The 21003-nt window shown below is 32.9% G+C and overlaps 2 protein-coding genes across 2 annotated transcripts; both read right to left on the bottom strand.

The window, feature by feature from the left end:
• Window positions 1-349: 349 nt before the first annotated feature.
• LOC134240154 (uncharacterized) lies at window positions 350-12651 on the bottom strand. The gene is made up of 22 exons (XM_062722257.1): window positions 12453-12651; window positions 11403-11576; window positions 10319-10567; window positions 10032-10136; window positions 9720-9911; window positions 9314-9547; window positions 8834-9118; window positions 8203-8325; window positions 7656-7878; window positions 7072-7235; window positions 6713-6976; window positions 6039-6161; window positions 4434-4509; window positions 4050-4171; window positions 3732-3829; window positions 3032-3182; window positions 2787-2924; window positions 2541-2654; window positions 2232-2441; window positions 1755-1940; window positions 1386-1571; window positions 350-1205 (listed from the first exon to the last, which is right to left on the bottom strand). Exons 2-22 carry the CDS (start codon window positions 11530-11532, stop codon window positions 937-939), a joined length of 3642 nt encoding a protein of 1213 aa, XP_062578241.1. The 5' UTR covers window positions 11533-11576; window positions 12453-12651; the 3' UTR covers window positions 350-936.
• On the bottom strand, window positions 12255-20654 carry LOC134240178 (C-type mannose receptor 2-like). Its single transcript, XM_062722288.1, has 10 exons — window positions 20580-20654; window positions 20271-20423; window positions 19887-20117; window positions 15516-15629; window positions 14309-14479; window positions 13781-14002; window positions 13377-13652; window positions 12945-13055; window positions 12453-12659; window positions 12255-12286 (listed from the first exon to the last, which is right to left on the bottom strand). The coding sequence occupies exons 3-10, from the start codon at window positions 20107-20109 to the stop codon at window positions 12255-12257; spliced, it is 1356 nt and encodes a 451-aa protein (XP_062578272.1). The 5' UTR covers window positions 20110-20117; window positions 20271-20423; window positions 20580-20654.
• Window positions 20655-21003: the final 349 nt, after the last annotated feature.

Raw genomic sequence — 21003 nt, 5'->3', positions numbered from 1 at the left:
TTGCATTTATAAATAAATCGCTGTTACTTTTGTCTTTACTTTATTATTACTTAAAGCTTTACACCTTATCAAAATATACAATATCGTTAAGATACAATCAGATCAGCGAAGAAATGGGTAAATAACAGGGGGACAAAAATAATTGGCGGATAAGAGGATGCATGTTGCATAACAAGTATAATTCGCCTAATGTTAATATCTAATAGGTTTAATATTACTAAGTATTGAACATTTGCAATAATGTATACATGGATGTTTTAAAAGAAATTTTGAAAAGATGTTTAATTCAAACCACCCTAAACAAAAATAATTTAAGAATGTTTTCCAGTATCATTAAAAAGACTTGATTGCCTGTTTCCTGAAGGAGTTTTTATCTTCGAATATTTTTTTTTTGTTTATTAGTTCTTGTAGATATAAAATTAGCCATTATTAGAATATCATAACGGTTAGACCATTTTCAAAATCATTATGACTGGACCATTACATGGTTATTGAAGGGTTATTGACCGTGCAACCTGATCTGATGACAATTACAAACACTTAGTGTATATACATGTATCAAGTATAAGAAAACTTAGATTCAAGGAAAATTTTACACCAAGTGAATGAGAAGAAATTGAGAGGTTCCCATCCTGTCCAAGAAATTTGATAAAGAGTAAAATCGGACCAATGAAAACATCGGAGGTGGAATGAAAGAGTAAGCATTCCATGTTCACCGCTCGCACCTACCGTTAGCCTTTTGTCTAGACTGGATAAAAGGACTAATTCGTTAGCAATTCGGATTGAAATTTTGGTGCAACAGTTTGTTAGAACATTGAACTCATTAAAGAAGTAAATTATGGCAGATGGTGAGATAAAAAGATAATTTGGGTTGATTCACCACCAGTGAAACAAATTAACTGGTAGAAAATGTAGCATACGTTAGTCCAGTTTATGTTACTCCATCACAATTAGCTTTAGTTCAAAATATTTCCATGATGAAGTAGGAATGAGATCGGAAATTTTAACACGGCTTTTGAACAAGATACACACTCCTCCCTGCATATTATAGGCATAGGCCGTGCAATGTCTAGTCTTAACACACTTGTCAGTACATTTAAAGATGGAGGAGAACACAGCCTCAGTAATAACCGAATCTGCAGGACCCGGTCTCTCATAGAGTCCAATCAGATCAAACTCCGCCTGCTTGAAGATCACAGCCGAATCTAGAATTAGAAAAAAATTAATATTGCCAATGATTAAAGATAATGAAGCATACTTAAATAGTATACATGTATAATCCTTTAAAGGATATGCGGGGTAAAACACAACATATAGGCGCAAACACGATTAATTTCAATAGAAAATGGTTCTTTGTATTGATTTAAGTTTAAAGATAAAATTACCATTGACTTCGCAGGTAAAATTGATAGCTTCCCACTGGTGATTCTGTTGACAAGAAATTGTTTCCTGACTTTTCAGACTGGAGAGCGTGTAGAACTGGTTACAAGTGAACGTTGCAGAAAGCGTGTTTTGGCTCAAAACATAAACCCCATTGGGTAACGTGGGTGGGAATGAAGGACAATAATTATCTAGAATTGTGATAAGGAAAAAAGTAGGATTCTTATCTTATACGTATACAATGTAATTACTTAGATTATAAATTATAAGAGAAAGAGCTTATTCCCTTTTTTAATTTTGTCATGATATGAGCTATACGATACTAAATCATATGTATCTGTATCATAATGGTTTATACAAGCTGAAGGACTAACATGAACACGAAGATACGCTGTCGTTCCACTGTGCCGTACTGAGGCAGGTCACTGTCTTGGAACCAGAACCGTCAGCCATGTGTAGGCTGTTATTACAGGTCACCGTGACAACAGTACCGAAGGTTACGTTGTTGGTGCTTAAGGTATATCCCGTGTCTGGTAACTCAAGTAAGCTGCAGTTCTTTACTTAAAAAAGAGAGACCATCATTAGTACAGTTACAATGCTATTGAAAATAAAACTTTGATAATTCAATAAATATATGGAGATGATGAACAGTATTCAAGATCAAAAGTCTATTTAACAATACAAAATAGAAGTAAAGCAAATATGGACCTCTAAAACATCGGAAGTAAATTCTTATATGCATTTTGCTTTCAATTATGACAATTAATTCATATATTTTATTTTATTAAGTTTTAACGAACATAGACGTAGAAATAAATTTATTAAATCAAACAGGATGATTAAAATCGCACCTATGCATTTTCCTAGTTCATCTTTCCAGTAGTACTCTCCGTCGGTTTCTTGGCACGTAACCGTCTTTAACGTCGCATTATTGCTCAGAATATAGCCTGGGTTACATTCAAATTGTATCTGGGAAGTAAGAGTGAAGAAGTCAATCGAGTGAGGATGAAAGGAGGAAATAAAGGAAGCCTCTTCCTCAATCTTTTCTTCACAGTGAGTATCTGTAAGGAAGAAGGCTCTATTGGCTGATGTTGCATACAAATTGTGTACATAAATCAAAAGATCTGCAAAAAACCTAAGGCCAAAAAAGTTATACTAACCGTACGTTCTGTTCACTGGCAGGGCTGGACTATTTGTAAAAGGAAAACACCAATTATCTTGTACTGTTCCGTAAACGTAAAGGGATTTTCCACAAAAACAATGTCTTGAGGAATCTGGAAGAGAAGACAAGAATCAGTAAGTCTTTTTGTAATTAATGCACACGCATATTGAAGTTATTGGAAGAAATAAAAAGCAATTCATATAGATCAAACACTTAAAAATGAGATTTTTCAAAATTTGAATACCTTGATTTTCATAAAAGGAATAAAACTGGTAATACAACGCCTTGCATGTGGTTCTGCAACCTTCTTCTGAAGACACTAAAGACTGAACAACAATATCTCCTTCCACATTCAAAAAGCATCCCAAATATGTAGTGGAATCTAAATAAACAATTTAGAGAGTACATATCTTCTCAACTTATCAGTACACAATTTATGTAAACGATGCATTTCACTCATTAATTTTCAATGACAAAATATATTCTCACGGTTAAACAGTGACAAAGGTTGTCCATATAAAGAAACACGGAGAGAAACCCGCTGCTGATGAGATAGCGGGTAAAGTCTTAATTCTCGTGTTATGATTGGCTGGGAGAAAAACTGTGTAACACGACTGTATCTATCAATATTTCCAGTTATCTAAAACAGAAAAATGTATATATAAACCATTTAGCCTATTTCTCGTTTAACAAAGTTTATTACAAAAATACAAGTTTCCAGTTGAATTCAAACAGGTATACCATTAAGGAGGCTGGGGGGTCAACAAAATAACCACAAATTAACCACCAGATTTAACTTATTTTTTTAGATGCGGTATCTTCCGCTGTCAACTATCATTTGGCAAAGAAAAAATTCATACATTTTAGTTTTAAAATTTGATCATTTTTGTATATCTTTATATGGAGCTTTTCTTTTAAAGGAGATCGAAATAGTCTGAAAATGGCCGCCACCCCCAGCCTCTTTAAACAATTTTTATTTACGTTGATTTTTTTCTTTTTTGAGAAACACAAAAGTAATTTACGTTGGAACTGGAACGCAGCAAGTTTAAACTAAAAACAAGCTCAAACAAAATAATATTAATGAATCATAATTCATATTAATGGACTGATGATTCAATTTCAAAATGTTTTTTTCAAATAAAAAATTATGACGTTAGTGAATAAGTTGACCACTGAAATACCAACTTACGTTAGTTGATCCATTAATTGAAACATCTATATCTTCATTCTCTAAATTCTTGTAAATTAATTTATATGACGTCACCCAGGACTCTGTTACCACATCACCTTCAAGAGACATACAGATGAAATCATATTTCCCACAATATACCGGTATCAATTCTTTATCAGATCAAATTGTAAAACCAGTTGCTGGAGAAACGATATTACAAAATGGACAATCTTTCAAAATCTGCTATACTTCCAAAGTACGTATTTTATTCCAATCAACTCCTATCATCCTTCGTTGCACTGGAAAACTAGTTTTAACATGACATCAATATCCTACCCTGCGTCTGAATAGCAGTAAGTATGTAGTCTTCTGTAAATGTGAACTTTATCTGTGGTTCAGTGTCAGAAAATTCCGGTTTCCAGCTACTGTCTGTGTTGTAGTTAGTATATACATTAATTCTGAAAAGACAATGATTTCATTTCTGGTCGGTTGTTTATTTGAAACCTTCACTAAATCAACTTATACAATCTTTGCTGACAACAGTTTCCTATCACATGAATATAACCAAAAAATCTTTCCAGTTGTCCTTACTCAGCACAAGGCGTAAAAATGAAAAAAAAAAACTTAGATAAAACCAGTCTATATTGAAAAACTAAGTACGCCTTTGGTCTGAACATATGCCTTTTAAACATATAAGCGTGAATATCAAAGAAACCTTACCGGTAATCCTCGTTTGAAATGCCAGATTCTGTAGATGTAGTAATGGAGTAATCTGTTATAACTGATAATGATGGATCTAAATGTAAAAAAAATCAAATTACATTTGCAAATTCAGTATGTGGATAATATCTAGCAGCAACTACCATAAACTTTATGCCAAATATTTTAAATGCTGTACGAGGGCTGTTCAATAAATAATGTCCTGAACTGTATGTCATACAATACAGATATCATATGGCATTAAAATTGACTTTCTCTCATTATTGAATCTTTAATGAATTTATATCAGTTTATGTGACCACTTCTCATCACATAGTTTCATCGTTAGAAGCTGGGAAACAAGGGCTATTCGGGACACTGCATTATAAATGAATGATAAAGAATCAGTAAAATAGAGTGAAAATATAAGCTTCATTAAAGCTGCCATAAAAATTGTTAAAAATTCAAAAGAAATATTCACTGAAATATGTGACATTTACAGCAACCAATTCCTGTTTTATAGACAAATGAGCAGGTGGATTTCAATGATAAAAAATTATATAATGGGCATCAAAAATGGGTACCGTCTTTGCCAACAAAAATTATAAGAACATGTTCTGTTCGCCAAATTTCGACAAATAATATTTTATGATGTATGATTGACTTTAAGACACATACCCTGGTAGCAAATTTGATAGACATCATATCGGGAGTAGTTTACACTGTTTTTAAGAAACGTTTGGCGGTAAAAAAGCTTGGTACTCAAAGGTCACCCCATATTTTGAAAAATGAGTGAAAATGACAGCGTGTACAAAAGTCTTAACAATTATTTTAAGATATCAGTAATTGTAGTTATCTACTTTTGTTTTATATTCAAACAGATATTGGAACATAAATCTCTTGCTTAAAACCCTCAAAACAAAATTTACCATAAGATGTACTCGATAAAAACGGCGAAGGTCTCACAAGAGCAAAGGTATGCAAGAGCACAAAGACAGATTTATTTGCAATTTTCTTAAATATTAGTGTATTGTTGTTCAAATTCGTATTCGGGGAGACAGTTTAATTTCTGGAGGAGTCTAGAAAGCAATTTTTTTGCCAAAAAAATCGAAAGATTTATTAGAGGAAGGACCCAGAATCAGGAATCCACTACATTGAATTTCTTCATGACAGCGTCCAAACCCGCGTGCCCTGAAGAGTAAAGAGGTTTTCGGGATAAATAGAAAGTTAATGTTTTTTCACATTAAAAGTATTGGGCAGGTCTTTGACCTGTTGACTTGTTTTTATTTCCAAACTTGAAAAAAACACCTTTCAGAAGAAACAAGTCCATCATTGGACTTTTTCCATATACTAAGGGTCATAAAAAATGATTCTAAAAACAATCAGAAATTGGATAAATAATGTTACGGACATGTGTTTTAATTAAAAGTGATTAATAAGTAAAATCATAGAGACTAAATCATTGAAAAGCGTCTTTTGCTTCTTTCTGAGCACCGAGGACATTATTTATTGAACAGCCCTCGTATAAGCCTAAAGGAATACATATATCTGTATACAGATAGTCATTGATTATTAATTTTTTTCTTTTATCACAGGAAAGAAACTCGTACTGTTATGAGGTATTACCTCGGTCAAAACAGGTCACAAGGTAACTTGTACCGTTTCTTTGGATGAAATATTGACCAGGAATATTTATACCATAAGAATAAAGTTCTTCACATGATTGAACTGTTTCCTCTCTGTAATAGTCTGCAAAAAGATAATAAGCATGTATAGAAATGTTTAAGGAGTTAATTATCATACAATTAAAGTATATCATTGAGGGAGTTCCCCAAGACCAGGACTATTTCCCGAGGTCGCGGGGAACTGGAATCTTGCTAACTTTCTCAATGATATACTTTTTAACTGTTTTATTATACCGATACAAATAGAGGATTACGAATTTCGGGGAAATAGCTTCAAGACTAAAGCACGGGGAATTAGTCCATTAACATAATAGACTGATACAAAAGTAAAATCTTTACGGATAACCGAGGAATACTTCCGAGAAGGGATTAGCTCATTTAACCTTTTAGTCCATTCACTGAGATTTCTAGGAAATCATCCACATTTTACTGCATTACTTTTATATAGGAAAAATACCAGTGGAGGTATAATAAAAGAGATTAAAATTCACATATCTTTTATCATTTTTACAGGTTTATTTTATTCAAATTTTTAAAGTACAAATTTTAACGTGCTTTATTTTCTAATATAACCAAAATCATTTAATATTTAATAAGTTGCCTAAAACATCAAACCTAAATCAACCAGAACTCCACTTCCTTTCGAGTCATCTCCACACATTTGGGTTTCGTGGCCAGAACAAGCCTTACATTCGCCAATTTTTTTCTCATAGGTCAAGTTAGCGTAACAGAGACACCCTTGTTCACGAACAACACCATAACTAGCATTTCTACCGAGGCAAAGCTGAATACATATTGATGACGTCATCGGATATATATTTTGGTGTTCAAATAGTAATGACCCATTTAAACTGTTTATGGCGATGCATCTAATACTACCTAGAAAAAGAAAAAGAAACCATAATGTATATTCAATAACGAACATATAAAACAGTATTCCTGTTCTGAAACTGGAAAACGAAATGTATATTTACCATTAACTGGGGATTTACATATGCCAAAGTGTTTTCCCGAAGCCTCTTCCCATTCAAATGTGTCCATTTTTAACGTCATATATCCTATGGAACCATTGAAGGTTACATCAGGGTGTGACCTCACAAAGAATCCTTCACTTGATGTGTAATGATTGTTGTGCAGTCTGAATAAATGAAAGGATAACTTCGTTATAAACAAAGTAAAGACCTATAGGTCTGGGACTGGTTTTTAATTTTTTACAAAAAGTTTATCGACTTGTGTTCCGGTCAGTGAAATTTGGCCTCATACATCAGTATTGCATTGACTAGAAACATCGATTTTAAAACGTGACATTCCAAAAAATTGTTAGGCTAGATGTTTCGAAATTATTTACCAAGCATACAAACAGATCTTGTTAATATGGACGAATATAAGCCAAATTGCCCTTGTCCATTATATAAGTTTGTCTGTCATAGAAGAAAGCCCACTTGAAATACTTTTGTAATACTTTATCAAATTTGCAAAAATAGAATTTCGGGACCGTATCTAAATAACGTTTCATAACCTCTCAAAGATTTAAGTGGTAAAATCCATCTTGAAATACCTATTGGATGTTCCGATAAAAAGATGAGTTTCTGACTGAAAAACTGGAACTATAAGTTTCAGAACAGAGACGAGTTCATCATTCTCCGCGGGAAAAAATGGAAGGCTGTCGCTCTCAATGCACTGAGAGGTGAACGTCTCTCCGGATGTTAACATTGTTCCAAATCTATAACAATGGTCTCTGTAACCCCAAAACATGGGGACTGATTGGCAATCTGTTTGGTCTAGAAATCAAGATAAATTATTCATGTCAATAATAAAAATATAATCAGTCTTCTACATGTTCAGGTATATATATAAACCGTTTACAAAGCACAGTAAATAATCAAAGTCAAACGATGGAAGACATATATATCTGACAGTATATCTTAATTTAGACATTAAAATTCTTTTTTTTTCCGATGTGCATTTATAGCATCAACATTAATTTTTATAACAAAGTATCATCCTACGATTTTTATTTCGTCAAGCAGGTATACAATGAATACACTTCAAACAGCTTTTATCATTTAATCTTTCCAATTAGTATACACAAATGACTCTTTTACCAGTAAATCCACAAGTCTGTTTTGACGTCCCATTCTCGTTCTGAATTGTGTATGTAGCGTTATAAAACACTCCATGTGAATACAGATGATCACAAGAGAAGGCTGTGTATTCATTATCGTATTCTAAAATGAAAGTAAATTTAATGATTTATACAACATATATAAACATAGAGGTCACGAGCGGATCCATGTTGTTTTCCTGGGAGTGAACATCCACTCAAAAAATAGCACAAGACTTGAAAACTTTTAAATGAAAAATGTTAAGCCCAGAAACAAAGGGGTTGGCGTTACTTTCCTAATTCTAGAAAACTACTTTCATATTTATTTTGACCATCTTTACTTTTTTACAAAAGGTTAATTTTTTTTCAGGGAAAGGGGTTTAAGGACATTTTTGTAACTTAAAAACAAATTTAATTTCACTGAAAAATCCGAAAAGGGAAGTAGATTTGAAACTTCCAACCCCCTTCTAGATCCACATGTTGAAGTTTTGGAAATTTGGATATGTATATATATTCGATAATTCTCCTAAAAAAATCACAATGAATCACACAAAGCTGATAATTCAATAATAAGATTGTCAAAAATTTCGACGGTAGCCGTGTTTAATAAATTCATTCAAAGATACCGATACCTAGATTATAAACATCAACTTTTTCCCCATCTGGACAGCGCTGGATGTTGTTTCCTTGGCAAAAGGTTTCGTTTGTGCCAGTACGTCTTTTGCTTGCACCCGAAAAATCAAGGGTAAGCGAATCAACATCTGTGGAATTTCCACACCAGCAGGTATCTCTTCCAACCATGGCAAACCTTTGATCGGCCCCAACACAGACTTGTTTGCACTGAGTTAAAGTCATTATGCCATATCGAAGAATTAAAGGTACCAGGTTTGTTGGTTGCTGAAACACTCCAACAAAATCTGAATGATAAAATCAAAGTTTTCTAATGTAAAAAATTGGTATTCAGTTTTTTCTTAAAATTTCTTTTTTTTAATTTTGTATAACAAAAGAAAAAACGAATTGAAATTTAATCATTAAAAACAAAACATCTCCTAATAGAACAATGTACAGAGTGATCAATAAAATGAAAACTCGATCATAAGATCTTCTGGTACCTTTTTCGGTTTCACACACAGCTGCCGAGGCCTGAGGGGTGTCGGACGAGGTACCAATGACAGTGTTCAGGTATTTCTGGTCCTGGAACAGTGCTCTTTCTTGATACGAATCTCCAGAGAAATATGCGTCAATCATGTATTTTGACATTGAACCAGAAGTCCATGAAGGTGCTCCTAGCAAGATCGATTCAAAATATCCAAGCAACACCACGGACTTAACTAAACGTTCTGAACCTACAATTTGCAAAAAGGTATTGTAATCCCAAAATATCAAAACAACAAAACTTGTTCTCTTCTCTTCTGAGGTTTTTTTTCTTCCCTCTTGATCATCTGCTGAAATCTGTTTACATACAATATACTTGTATATGATTCTATAATAACAAAAGAAGTTTTCAAGAGGACACACCCATGATAACTTTGGCAATGAATAGATGTTGCTCCTGGTTGTTGATCGAAACCAGTCTACCTCCTTGTTGTGCACAAGCAGACCTCCATTCCAGAATCGGTTGGTATCCATATCCAGTAGTCGAGTTCAACAGAACACTGTAACAGGTTCCGTTCAAAGCATACCATCCCTCCTCGCAATCAGCGGAACCATCTTCATTTCATTTCATGTGAAATGTACAAATTTTGTAACATTTCAATTTTTCTTATTTGGGCAAAAATAATTTTTATTTGCTATCTAAATATGTACTTTTAAAATTGAATTTCAACTTACCATAGAATTTACAATACTGAATACCATCTTTCAGTGCATAATAGCCATGTATTCGTATTCCCGAATCAAATAGTGTTTCACAGGAGCTATACAGGGAATATTCATCTATAAAAGAGTGTCAAATGAAGTAAGTGTCTGCATGTTTATTTGATTTTATATATTTTGATGATCAATATATAAGATCTTGTTTTTAATTGCTTTTACAATCACAAGCAGCTACTTTGGAACAAACAAAAATAAATATTTAACATTACAATAAAATTAAATAAGTAAGAGCATTAAAATACCTATCTTATAGACGGATACACTGGATGCCGAGTCACCACAAATTTGAATCTTGGAGTTGGCGCATCTGGACTTGCAGGATTTTGAGGTGTTCATCAGATGTGTGTCATTACATCTACATTCTGACGGAGACAGCAAAGCGTAGGTTGTATTTCTAATACGACAGGTTTCCACACATAGTTCTATCGTCATGGTATCCGAGGTCAAGACTACAGGAAAACTATCGTTGCTCAAAAAACAGCCCACATACTCTGTAAAAAGGCATTAAAGATAAGTAATAGTATTCATTTTTATCAATCTTTTATCTTGTGATAAGGCATTTTTTTAAAAAATTTATTATTTTCCTCAACATGTTATAGTTTTGCAAAGTAGATGAAAGAATTTAACTGTAAATATTGGTCTTATTTCAAAAGAAGAAGGTATGGTTTTAGCTTTATTGTGCCCTAAAAATTTTATGTTTTCAAAAAGTTTTGAAACTAGTTTATATATTAGTTGAGTTTATGACTGTGATAGATCAAAAAAGAATATGGTTTAAAGGAATACCATTCTGTTCTGGAAATATGACATCATTAATTTGATGCATTTTTCTATTTTAAAAAACAAAAAAAGCCTCAAAATAACCAATTTCAAGGGTAATTTTCCTTCAGAAAATAGTGTCCACAGCCGTCGCTCACTTTAATTTTTGGATGTGTTGTGCAAACTTTAATTTAAAAAAAATCACATATCTCAAAATTATGGTGGACAATGCCCATGGACAATATTATCTAAATGAAAATTCCATTGAAAAATGGGGTGTCTTCTGCAACTTTTTATGAAAATATTGGAAAATACATATGTTTGTGACGTCACAATTAGCATTCATAAATGCATATGAAAAAAATAACTTGTATGATTTTTCTGAGAAAACATGTTTAAATCTTTTTCCCTACTGTATCACTTTTTGAAATTTAACAAATATATTACACAGAGAACAGCCAGTTCATCATATTTTGGCATTACATGACTTTAGATTAGTTTTTTTCTGGAAAACTTATTCATTATATTCAACGAAAGATAAGAATGAAATTGTTTTAAAGAAATTATTACCTGGAGACATTTCACAAATGAAATTTCTTCTCGTGCTTTCGAAGCGTTTTATCGGTCCTGTTGTGTAAATGTATGTGTATTCCTCTTGGGTTGTATCAAGAAAAGTCAGATTTCCTATTTGTCTCCCCATGGACGACCGGAAATAAGGCGAATATTGACCTGTGGCCTTAAAACCTACAAATAACAAAAAAACAATATGGATATGCATTCGCATAACATTGAAAGGTAAAGAAACACACAGAGGAAATACATCAGTATTCTGAAATTGAAATAAACGATTAAAGAACTACATTCTAAAAAGGTTTTTACAGTTTTTTGTAAGATGGTAAGAAAAGCTATTCATCAGATTTAAAAATCATTTTTCATATTTTTTTTTGAAAAAATTAAAATTTCGCGTTTTATGAGGTGGAAAATATACAGAATTTGATATGATCATTTTAGACCCTTTCATTTTTTTTTATTTATACAAAATTTTATCCACGTATAAAAGTGAATAGAATTGGGCAGCAGGCAAAGCCAATTTTAGCCGTTTCCTTTTCACAAATCTTTTACGATTAAGATTAAATTTGACATCTCCAATCTTTTTACTAGTAAAGATAATTTTTCTTTACATTTTTTTCTTTCAAAATTTATCGTAATGCAGCCAATACATTTGATTTATACTTGGTTATATAACTATATATTAACTTATAATATATTAGCTACCCATAAGTCATTTATGAAAGGATCCAATTTGTAAAATGAGCTGCGTTTGTTTTTGTCCCAATGAAATTTTAACATACACACAGGTTTGAAATATATTATATCAAATAACTCTCTTTTTTCCATTTTATCTAAATTGAACAGTTTTATTCATCCTATGTTCATCCTTCTGCTGTCAAACACTGTATGACAACATCAACGGTCTCAAAACAAATGTATTCCCTCAAAAATTGCATTAAATGATTTTGAATTTTTTTTTCGAATCTATATATAGGAATGCTACCATTTTGTTTTTAAAATAATATCTTCAAATTATCTTCCAAAAGAAACAAATTTAAAATACTTTACCTATTATCCAATTGGATGTCGATGAATCGGACTGAACGTTCGTGATTAAGCCTTGCAGAAATTCCAGTTCTTCGAGATCATCAACAGAGACCAATGACGCTGAATGGGAAGAACAGTACTCTAAAGCTGACCGAACGCGGCTCACTGAGAGAGCGAACTTGTAGCATGAAGAATATCCCGGCCTCTTTATCCATGAAAACGGGCATTCTGTTAGGTATAAATAAATAATAAGTTCACAATTTTGCTTACCATGATAAACTATTCAATGGTCAACATTTATTTTGGCGGAGGATCATTGATTGTAAATTGTTTAACGTCCCTCTCGAGAATTTTTCACTCATATGGAGACGTCACCGTATGCCGGTGAAGGGCTTCAAATTTAGATCTATACTGGCACTCAGCGCCAATATCAGTCTTTGCATGTTATTTTTTTACAAAAAAATCTGGTGTTTTTTTTTTTTTTTTTTGAGATGAAAAAAAAAATAAACTCGCCTGGATTTGGACAAAATGTCGGTTGTGATGAATTCAATAACATAACATTAATGTCACCAATTCCTTGTCTTTCAAGGACTTTACAATTTGCAGCTCTTATATTATTTAAACCTGAAATTAAAAGCAAAAATAATTTGTATATATTTATATTTCAATTTATAAATGAATGTTCTGATACAAAGAAAAAAAAGCTCATTTTGTATAGGCGTATAAACAGTACTTTTAGCAAAGATTTTGGCATTATTTGCGTATGTTCAAACTGATATCGCTAATATTCGATTTTTTATTAATTGCTAAATATATATGTGTCATACTAAACTTTTCATTTATAAGTTGAATCGTTGAAATAACATATTTATTAACATTTTTTTTTAAATTAATCGCTAAATATGTGTCATGCTAAATTTAATGGTGAGTTAATAATTTTCAAACCGTTTTTATAGCTATATTTGTTATTATTCCCTCCACAGAGCTGGTGTTCATTTCCTGGACAAGGTGACCTACATTCTGACTCAGGTAAGTAGGTCACACGTGACTCAATACTCGTGTTGGTACACAAACAGTCCTTCTTCTTCAGCAAGGCGTTCACGGAGAGCTGTCCACCACAAATTTGAATACACAGCTGTCTGTTCATCTGTGCATTTGTTTGTTTGGACACTTCAACATCTGGATTGTTACCCTCATCAAAATCAACGCATCTGAACATTCCTGCCAAAAAAATCATTATAACCCTGGCCTGTCACTATTAAAATGAGAAAGCCCATGTATTTGAGATTTATCCAGAACAAATATTCTTTGAGAAGAAATTTAAATTGCATGTGAACCCAATAATTTACCTTGTTCTTTACTACAGATAAATGGAGTTTCAGTGACACAATGACCGTCGATCCAAGATCCTTTGTGTAAATATAAGCAATCATAGTAATCATAGGCTGGAAAGCCAGACCTATAGAAAAACTCATCACTCAGGCTGCCATCTAACCATTCATAGGACGACATAGAGTGAACATCAGTAGCACCAAAGCGCCACATCACCTGATACAGGTCCGAATGAAAATCTGTGGAATCAGAAAAGCAACGCTATAGTTTTATCGTTAATTAAAAAAATCTTTAAGTTGCTACTTTTTTTTTAAATTTTTTTTTTCCAATGGAATACTTGATCTGATATTATTTTAAATAAATTGTTATTATTTCACTTATTGTATGTTCTTCATATGTTTATTTAAATGAAGAAAGACTGGCCAATATAAGCATTAGAAATATATTATCATCCTTTCCCTACATATGCATTATACCAAACATATTTACATACATGGATATCAGCTTAAAATGAATTAACACAGAAAAGGAAAATTAATTCTTACCTTTAATAAAACCATCCACGAAGGACATTATATCCTTGTTTCGCAGGGGAGCAAGTGAAGAATTTTTGGACAAACACTCGGACAAAGAATCATCAAAGTTCATGTATTGCATTTCAAACCAGTAACAGCTCCCTGCGTATCCAACCCATCCATCTTCACAAGGAGTGCCATCTGAACCAATATAATATTTACAAGAGGCCCATGGGCCACAACGCTCACCTGAGAAGCTTTGACCATTCTGTTCTTTACCAGATTTCCCCCTTGTAATACATATTGTGACCCCACCCTACCAACTGATCATAATTTCGACAATTTGAAATCTACACTACCCCAGGATGCTTCCACATAAATTTCAGCTTTTCTGGCCCAATGGTTCTTGAGAAAAGATTTTCAAAGATTTTTCCTATATATTTCTATGTAAAACTTTGATTTCCCATTGTGGCCCTGCCCTATCCCCGGGGGTCATGATTTGGACAATTTATAATCTACACTACCACAGGATGCTTCCACATAAGTTTCAGCTTTTCTGGCCAAGTGGTTCTTGAGAAAAAGATTTTCAAAGATTTTCCCATATATTTATATGTAAAACTTTGATTCCCCATTGTGGCCCCGCCCAACCCCCGGGGGTCATGATTTGAACAATTTGGAATCTACACTACCCCAGGATGCTTCCACATAAGTTTCAGCTTTACTGGCCCAGTGGTTCTTAAGAAGATTTTTTAATGACCCCACCTTTTTTGGTCTTTTCTTGATTATCTTCCCTTGTGAGGGGACTTGGCCCTTTATTTTAATAATTTCAATTTCCCTTCACCCAAGGATGCTTTGTACCAAGTTTGGTCAAAATTGGCCCAGTGGTTCTTGAGAAGAAGTCGAAAATGTGAAAAGCTTACAGAGGGACGGACAGACGGACGGACGGACGGACGACGGACGGACAAAATGTGATCAGAAAAGCTCACTTGAGCCTTCGGCTCAGGTGAGCTAATATATATATATATATATATAAACAGTAGCCTACTATAGATCTTCCTAGGTTAAAGAATTGAGCATGCTCTTGATTACCGAAATGAACATCGTGAGCAGGTGATACTTCATAACTAAAAAAAAAATGCTTATGGAAAAGCTGAAGTTATCTAGTTTATCAATCTTTTTAGTTGTTGGTTGGTCCTTATCGTATATAGTCATTAAATCATTCAAATATCAAACTAACCTGCAAAACTGCAATATACAGGTGCGTCATTCTCCTGCATGTAGTACCAGCCGTTGTTTCGAACTTGCTTTTCATACAATTTCTCACATGTTTTTTCCCGCCACAGGTACAAAGCTAAACATACATAATTCAAAATCTTTGATCAGGAGGTTAAGTAAGTGAACAATATTATCATTTCAAATACAGACAACTGTTTCAGATTTTTTGTGTTGCAACAATCTCGAGAAAGACATTCAGAGACATTGAACAGCAAAAAGAAAAAATGCATGGGCCATAATGCTTGCCTGCCTACATTAGTCCTTTTTTATATACCCCCTGCTTAAAAAGCGGGAGGGTATTCATTAATCAGGATGTCCGTCCATCTGTTTGTTACGCTTTAGGTATACCCATCTCTTATCCGCAACTCCTCTTACACCACTGAATGAAATTTTCATAGAATCTTATTACATATTACCGTTGTGCACCTTCTATTACTTTTTCATCCTACATATATTTTGAGTTTCCCATTGCAAAACATGGACTCTGCCATTATATTCATATTAGAGGCGGTTGATCATTTATATAATTCACCGCCAACAGTACCTCTAGTTCATCTTCAAATTTGTAATACCGGGTATATTTTTCCTTGGCACCTTTACCCATGTGTTATGAAAATTTCAGTTTCACAGGAATAATATCAATGTTGATAAAATGTGGATTTTCACACAGCATCCTTTTAAGAGCTAACAGGTTTGTTCTATAAAACTTCTCTGTGAATATAAATGTATTTCAATTACACGAACATTATACATGGAGTACGTCAGAACTTAATTTTTTTTAATATTGTGAAGAAAAAAGCAATACCAAGTAAAAAACAAATATTTTTAAAATGACCAAACATAAAAACAGTGGTATATGTGAGAGTTTGTACATGTGTGCGTACAAATTATCTGGTATGTAAATGAGGTTTTCCTTTTATTTGAAAAAAATATATATACTTCATTTTGTTGTTTTTAATCGCGATTCTGGTTTTAACATTTATATCAGAGTACTAGATTTACCGCTTTTTGGCAGGTGATACTGCTGATTTAGTAATAAATACGCATGTTTCCTAAAGTTTTATGTTTTAATGAATTCAATAAAACCAAGAAAATGTTCATGAAAAGTTTGAATAAATTCTGTGCACCGGTAAAAAAGAAATTGCTAAAAATCCAAAATCCGGGACCGTCGGGCGTCGGGAAGACTAGATTTACCACTTGCCGTCTTTATAATTTAGTTTTACTTTGAAAGAAATCTAATATTCAAAATAAGATTACTTTATCATTACATTTACTTACATTTCAAATTATAAAAATTAGATCAATTCAGGAGAAAATGACATGAACTATTTGTGGCCGATGTTTATGCATGTTTTCTGTTGAATATCATCGGGGTAAATTGGTCGACACAGTAGCCTCGCTTTCGGCTCTATATAATCAACACAAATTACTGCGGATGTTAAATGCGTGATGACCAAGGGAGATTAAACATAGTTCAACTCCCAATAAGAAGAAGCCAACGGACATAACGCTCATCTGTGACAATTTGTATAATCATTATCATAAATTAGTATTCCTATATATCCTTATCCTAAAATTTAATCCACCATTGTAGCCTCACATTCCTCTGGGGGTCGTGATATGAACAATTTGAATCTGTATAACCTTATGATGCTGCTATATCAATATTACTAATCAAGACTTTTCCTTTTATATTTCTATGTAAAACTTGGATCCCCTATTGTGGCTCCACCCTACACCCAGGGGTCATGATTTTAACTTGAACTTACTGTTAGGTAGCTTACAAACAAGTTTCACTTTTTCTGGCCCAGTGGTTCCTCTGAAGCACATTCTTTTTTTTTTTTTTTTTTTACATTACATCACCCACTTTTTCACTATTTCTTTATTATAAGTACTTGGAAAAGGTTGTGAACCTTCTAATGAATAAGCTTAAATTCGCTATACCAAAGGACACATTGTGCAAAGTTTGGTTGAAATTGGTCTAGTAGTTCTTGAAAAGAAGATGTGAAACGTATACAACTACGACGACGAAAAAGGACAAATTTCAATCAGAAAAGCTAATTTTTTCACTTATATGGGATGCAATAGAATTTAAAATTAACATGCATCATTATGAATATTTTTAAATGCTTCTGATAATTAACTAAACTATCTCTATTAATGGTTCTCTTTTAATCTAATTGATCTTACATAATAGCCGTTGGCGCAACACCGACGTCAAAACGTAGTTTGTGACGTGTGTAAAATTACTCATGAATCTTTGCTTCGAATCGTATATCTAATTTTTGGAAAGAATAAGAATGAAATAAAGCAGAACGATTTCAAATATATTCTATTTGATTAAAATTCATTTAATACATTAAACACTGTTAGTGATAGGTCAAATATGATCTATAGAAACTCCGTAGTCCAATCCCGTGTTGAATCTCGGATATAGTGTTTGGGGAAATGTGATAGACTTCTGAAAACTACAACTGGCTTGCAGGTTTACGGGTTTGCAAAACACGAAATAAACGCTCGTAAATGACCCTGGTAATATTTTGTTTTATTAAGAATAGTTATTTTTGATCGATTCCAAACACGAGCCACAAGATATTTTATCAAAAACACGGTTATGTTTATATATAAATATCTTTTTCTTCATCGCGTGTAAATAAGGGGGGGATTTGGTTCCCTAGTTCCTTTTTGCACATACAATGTCGAGTGAACACATTAAATCAAGCAAAGAGTGTTACTGGCTTTTTGAATCTCATGACCGAGCCTCTTTAACGACGTTGGATCCTGATATTTAAAGTCTTAAACTTTTTTTGCCAAGTATATTTTTAGTGTCTTCATACATATAGCTTAATTAAAATTCAAATAAAAAAATGGGGGGTCAATATGCTTCTTTTGGCGCTACAGTACATTTAATATGACATTTTTACACTGAAATGTGTGTCTTAATTAAAAAATACATCTTCGACGTTTTCCCTCGAATATTCTTTATCCAATTTAAGCATGAAACAAAATGAACTCTGATTCTATTTAAAAAAAGACCCTTTAAAATTGTGACTAAGAAAAAAGTTTCAAATTGCTTCGCATAATCAATTTATTTAATCAAGACCTTTTTGCACTAATAAAATGTGATTTTTCTGGCATTGAAAATTTATTAAGCAAGAAAATTATTTGACATTTTTGCACTAATAAAGTGTGATTTTTCTGGCATTGAAAATGTATTTTGCAAGAAAATTATTTGAAAGTCTTAAACTTTTACTGAATTTAAGCAAATAGGTTAAAGTTATCTTAAATATTTAGAAAAGAACATCAAAAGTGGGGGTATATGATGTAAATTTTCAGATATTACTAATAAAGTGACGATTTTACGTTAAAATTGGCTCAATTTTTCTCCGGATTTTCAAAATATATTAACTACAGTTATCACAATTCGTTGAACAAATTCATAAGAAATAATTTAATAGATATTTCAGAACCAGCATAACACATTTCACCGCAAAAACAACTTTGTGTGCAACCAGCATGGAAAAATAGGAATCTAAAATTAACAGTACCGTTATAGTTCAAAAGGGAAAAAACGGATCATTTTCTTCTGAAAAACCTTCCGCCACAAAATATAGTTCCTATCTTGATTCTACTTGAATGAAATTTAATCGCGGATTTTAACTCTACTGGTCAGAGACCAGAAGAGCTTATGCGATAGTAATGCGTCCGTCGTCTGTCTGTCTGTCTGTCTGTAAACAATTTTTCAAAATGCAACTCCTACAATTTTGGTATGATTTCAATATAACTTGGCACACAAGTAGACTAGACTAAGATACATAATTCTTTATATCGGTTTTTGATTTCGATGAACGGTGTTGCCTTGGTTACTAAAAATAGAAATTTCTGTGAAATACCCGGTATGCATGTAGACTACACTGAGATACATAATTATCAGTTTTGTATTTTTGATTTTGATGATTGGTGTTGTCAAAGTAATTTAAATTGAAAATTCTGTAAAATTTTATTAAAAGCTACTCTTACAGTTGTAGTCTTATTGCAATCTTGCCACAAAGAGACTTAATCAAGGATCATTATTCTATTTATTACTTTTGTTAAGTTTTAAGTCCCAACTGCTACTTTTTTCTTCCTTTATTATAAATACAAACCAGTAGAGCTACAGTCTCGACAGAGACTTCTGGTTTCATTAAATATAGTTCAATTTGCATTGAAGAATTCAGATTTAATGTTAGAACTTAAAATTTATGCAGGGTTTTATAATTAAAGGACAGGACCAAAATCCGCTTAAAAGCTCAGGATCGAACGTCCTTAATAATTTTTACTATGTAAACCATACCTAGATTATGCATGGTTATCAAATCCTCAGATGCAGCTGTGGAATTGGGCTGGACAAACTCTCCATTGTCTGTCGTGTTAGTACACATGCACTCTCCAAGTTGTACTAAGGCATAATACGCATTTGCACCCGAACAGAGTTGCTTGCAGGCCAATTCCTCGTTTCCATACACAGCAGTTCTCAATGAGAAGTTTAAGGCTCCAACACTGATAAAAGAACTCATTTTCTCTCCTGGAAAAAGAAAAGTCAATCAATATGATATTTACCTGAGATTAATAAAAAAAACTAAACCTTTTTCTCGACCTTTTAACCCCGGGCATTCTTTGTGATTTCTACTACTATCATTGAACATGATTGAAAATCATACTTATTCCGGCGACTCACTAGATGTGTAGACAGAGAGTTGACCGTTGGGTCCTCCACAATAATAGGGACTCACTTTGTTTCTGTTGGGACACGGTTCATTACAGTCGCTCGAATTTGGTGATGCTGTGCCAATTACAATATCACCACAGTAGCAAGTGTTCGACGAAAGTCCTGAAAAGAAACACATGTAGGGGCAGGTATGGACAAAAATAGCCCTGAAAAGAACGCAAATGCAAAAGATAGACAAAAAAATAAGAGAACAAAGAAATAATAATTATTCAGTTAACTAGTACGTTAGAAAATTTTCTTATGTTCCAAATAACATACCAGCGAATCTTGCATTTTGCACTGTGCATTTCAGTCGACAATTTGAAATCTGGGTAAACTGTGAAATGACTGTGAAGTTTTCTGTCGCATAACAGCCCGCGTATATATCAGAAGCTATAAGAATACAAAACAGTTGAAACAGCATAATCAAAAATATAAATTGATTTGAGTAAGTTTGTTTCTAGATATTCTTGATACGAGAAAACTCGTCAACACATAGATTTCTAATTTAACTGCCACCGTTGCCTAATCCATGTTAAATATATCCAACTTTCTTTGCAATGTATGTGAATATGACAATAAGAACGGAAATTAGCAATATGTCTCCGTACAAAATTAAGATGCTTTGCTCGCTTTATTTCGTTTACTGGTATTATGGGTTTCCCACTATTTTGATCTGAGCTCTAACAAAGATTGTAAGTTG

Source organism: Saccostrea cucullata, unplaced genomic scaffold, assembly GCF_032062105.1.
Source record: "Saccostrea cucullata isolate Sc308-1 unplaced genomic scaffold, CSIRO_AGI_Scuc_v1 ctg74, whole genome shotgun sequence".
NCBI classification, from domain to species: domain Eukaryota; kingdom Metazoa; phylum Mollusca; class Bivalvia; order Ostreida; family Ostreidae; genus Saccostrea; species Saccostrea cuccullata.
This window is presented reverse-complemented; position numbering and strand designations above follow the sequence as displayed.

What these genes read in the sequence shown, in the direction of transcription:
- LOC134240154 (XM_062722257.1), bottom strand. Translation starts at nt 11,532, where the DNA reads ATGGGGAGACAAATAGGAAATCTGACTTTTCTTGATACAACCCAAGAG. An exon ending in ACAGACTTGTGGATTTACTG is followed by an intron (nt 7,879 to 8,202) that starts GTAAAAGAGTCA and finishes CTTGATTTCTAG; the next exon opens with ACCAAACAGATTGCCAATCA. An exon ending in CAGCGTATCTTCGTGTTCAT is followed by an intron (nt 1,572 to 1,754) that starts GTTAGTCCTTCA and finishes TCACAATTCTAG; the next exon opens with ATAATTATTGTCCTTCATTC.
- LOC134240178 (XM_062722288.1), bottom strand. Translation starts at nt 20,109, where the DNA reads ATGAGTTCTTTTATCAGTGTTGGAGCCTTAAACTTCTCATTGAGAACT. An exon ending in TGTATATTGCAGTTTTGCAG is followed by an intron (nt 14,480 to 15,515) that starts GTTAGTTTGATA and finishes ATATTGGTTCAG; the next exon opens with ATGGCACTCCTTGTGAAGAT. An exon ending in GACATTTTGTCCAAATCCAG is followed by an intron (nt 12,660 to 12,944) that starts GCGAGTTTATTT and finishes TATACCTAACAG; the next exon opens with AATGCCCGTTTTCATGGATA.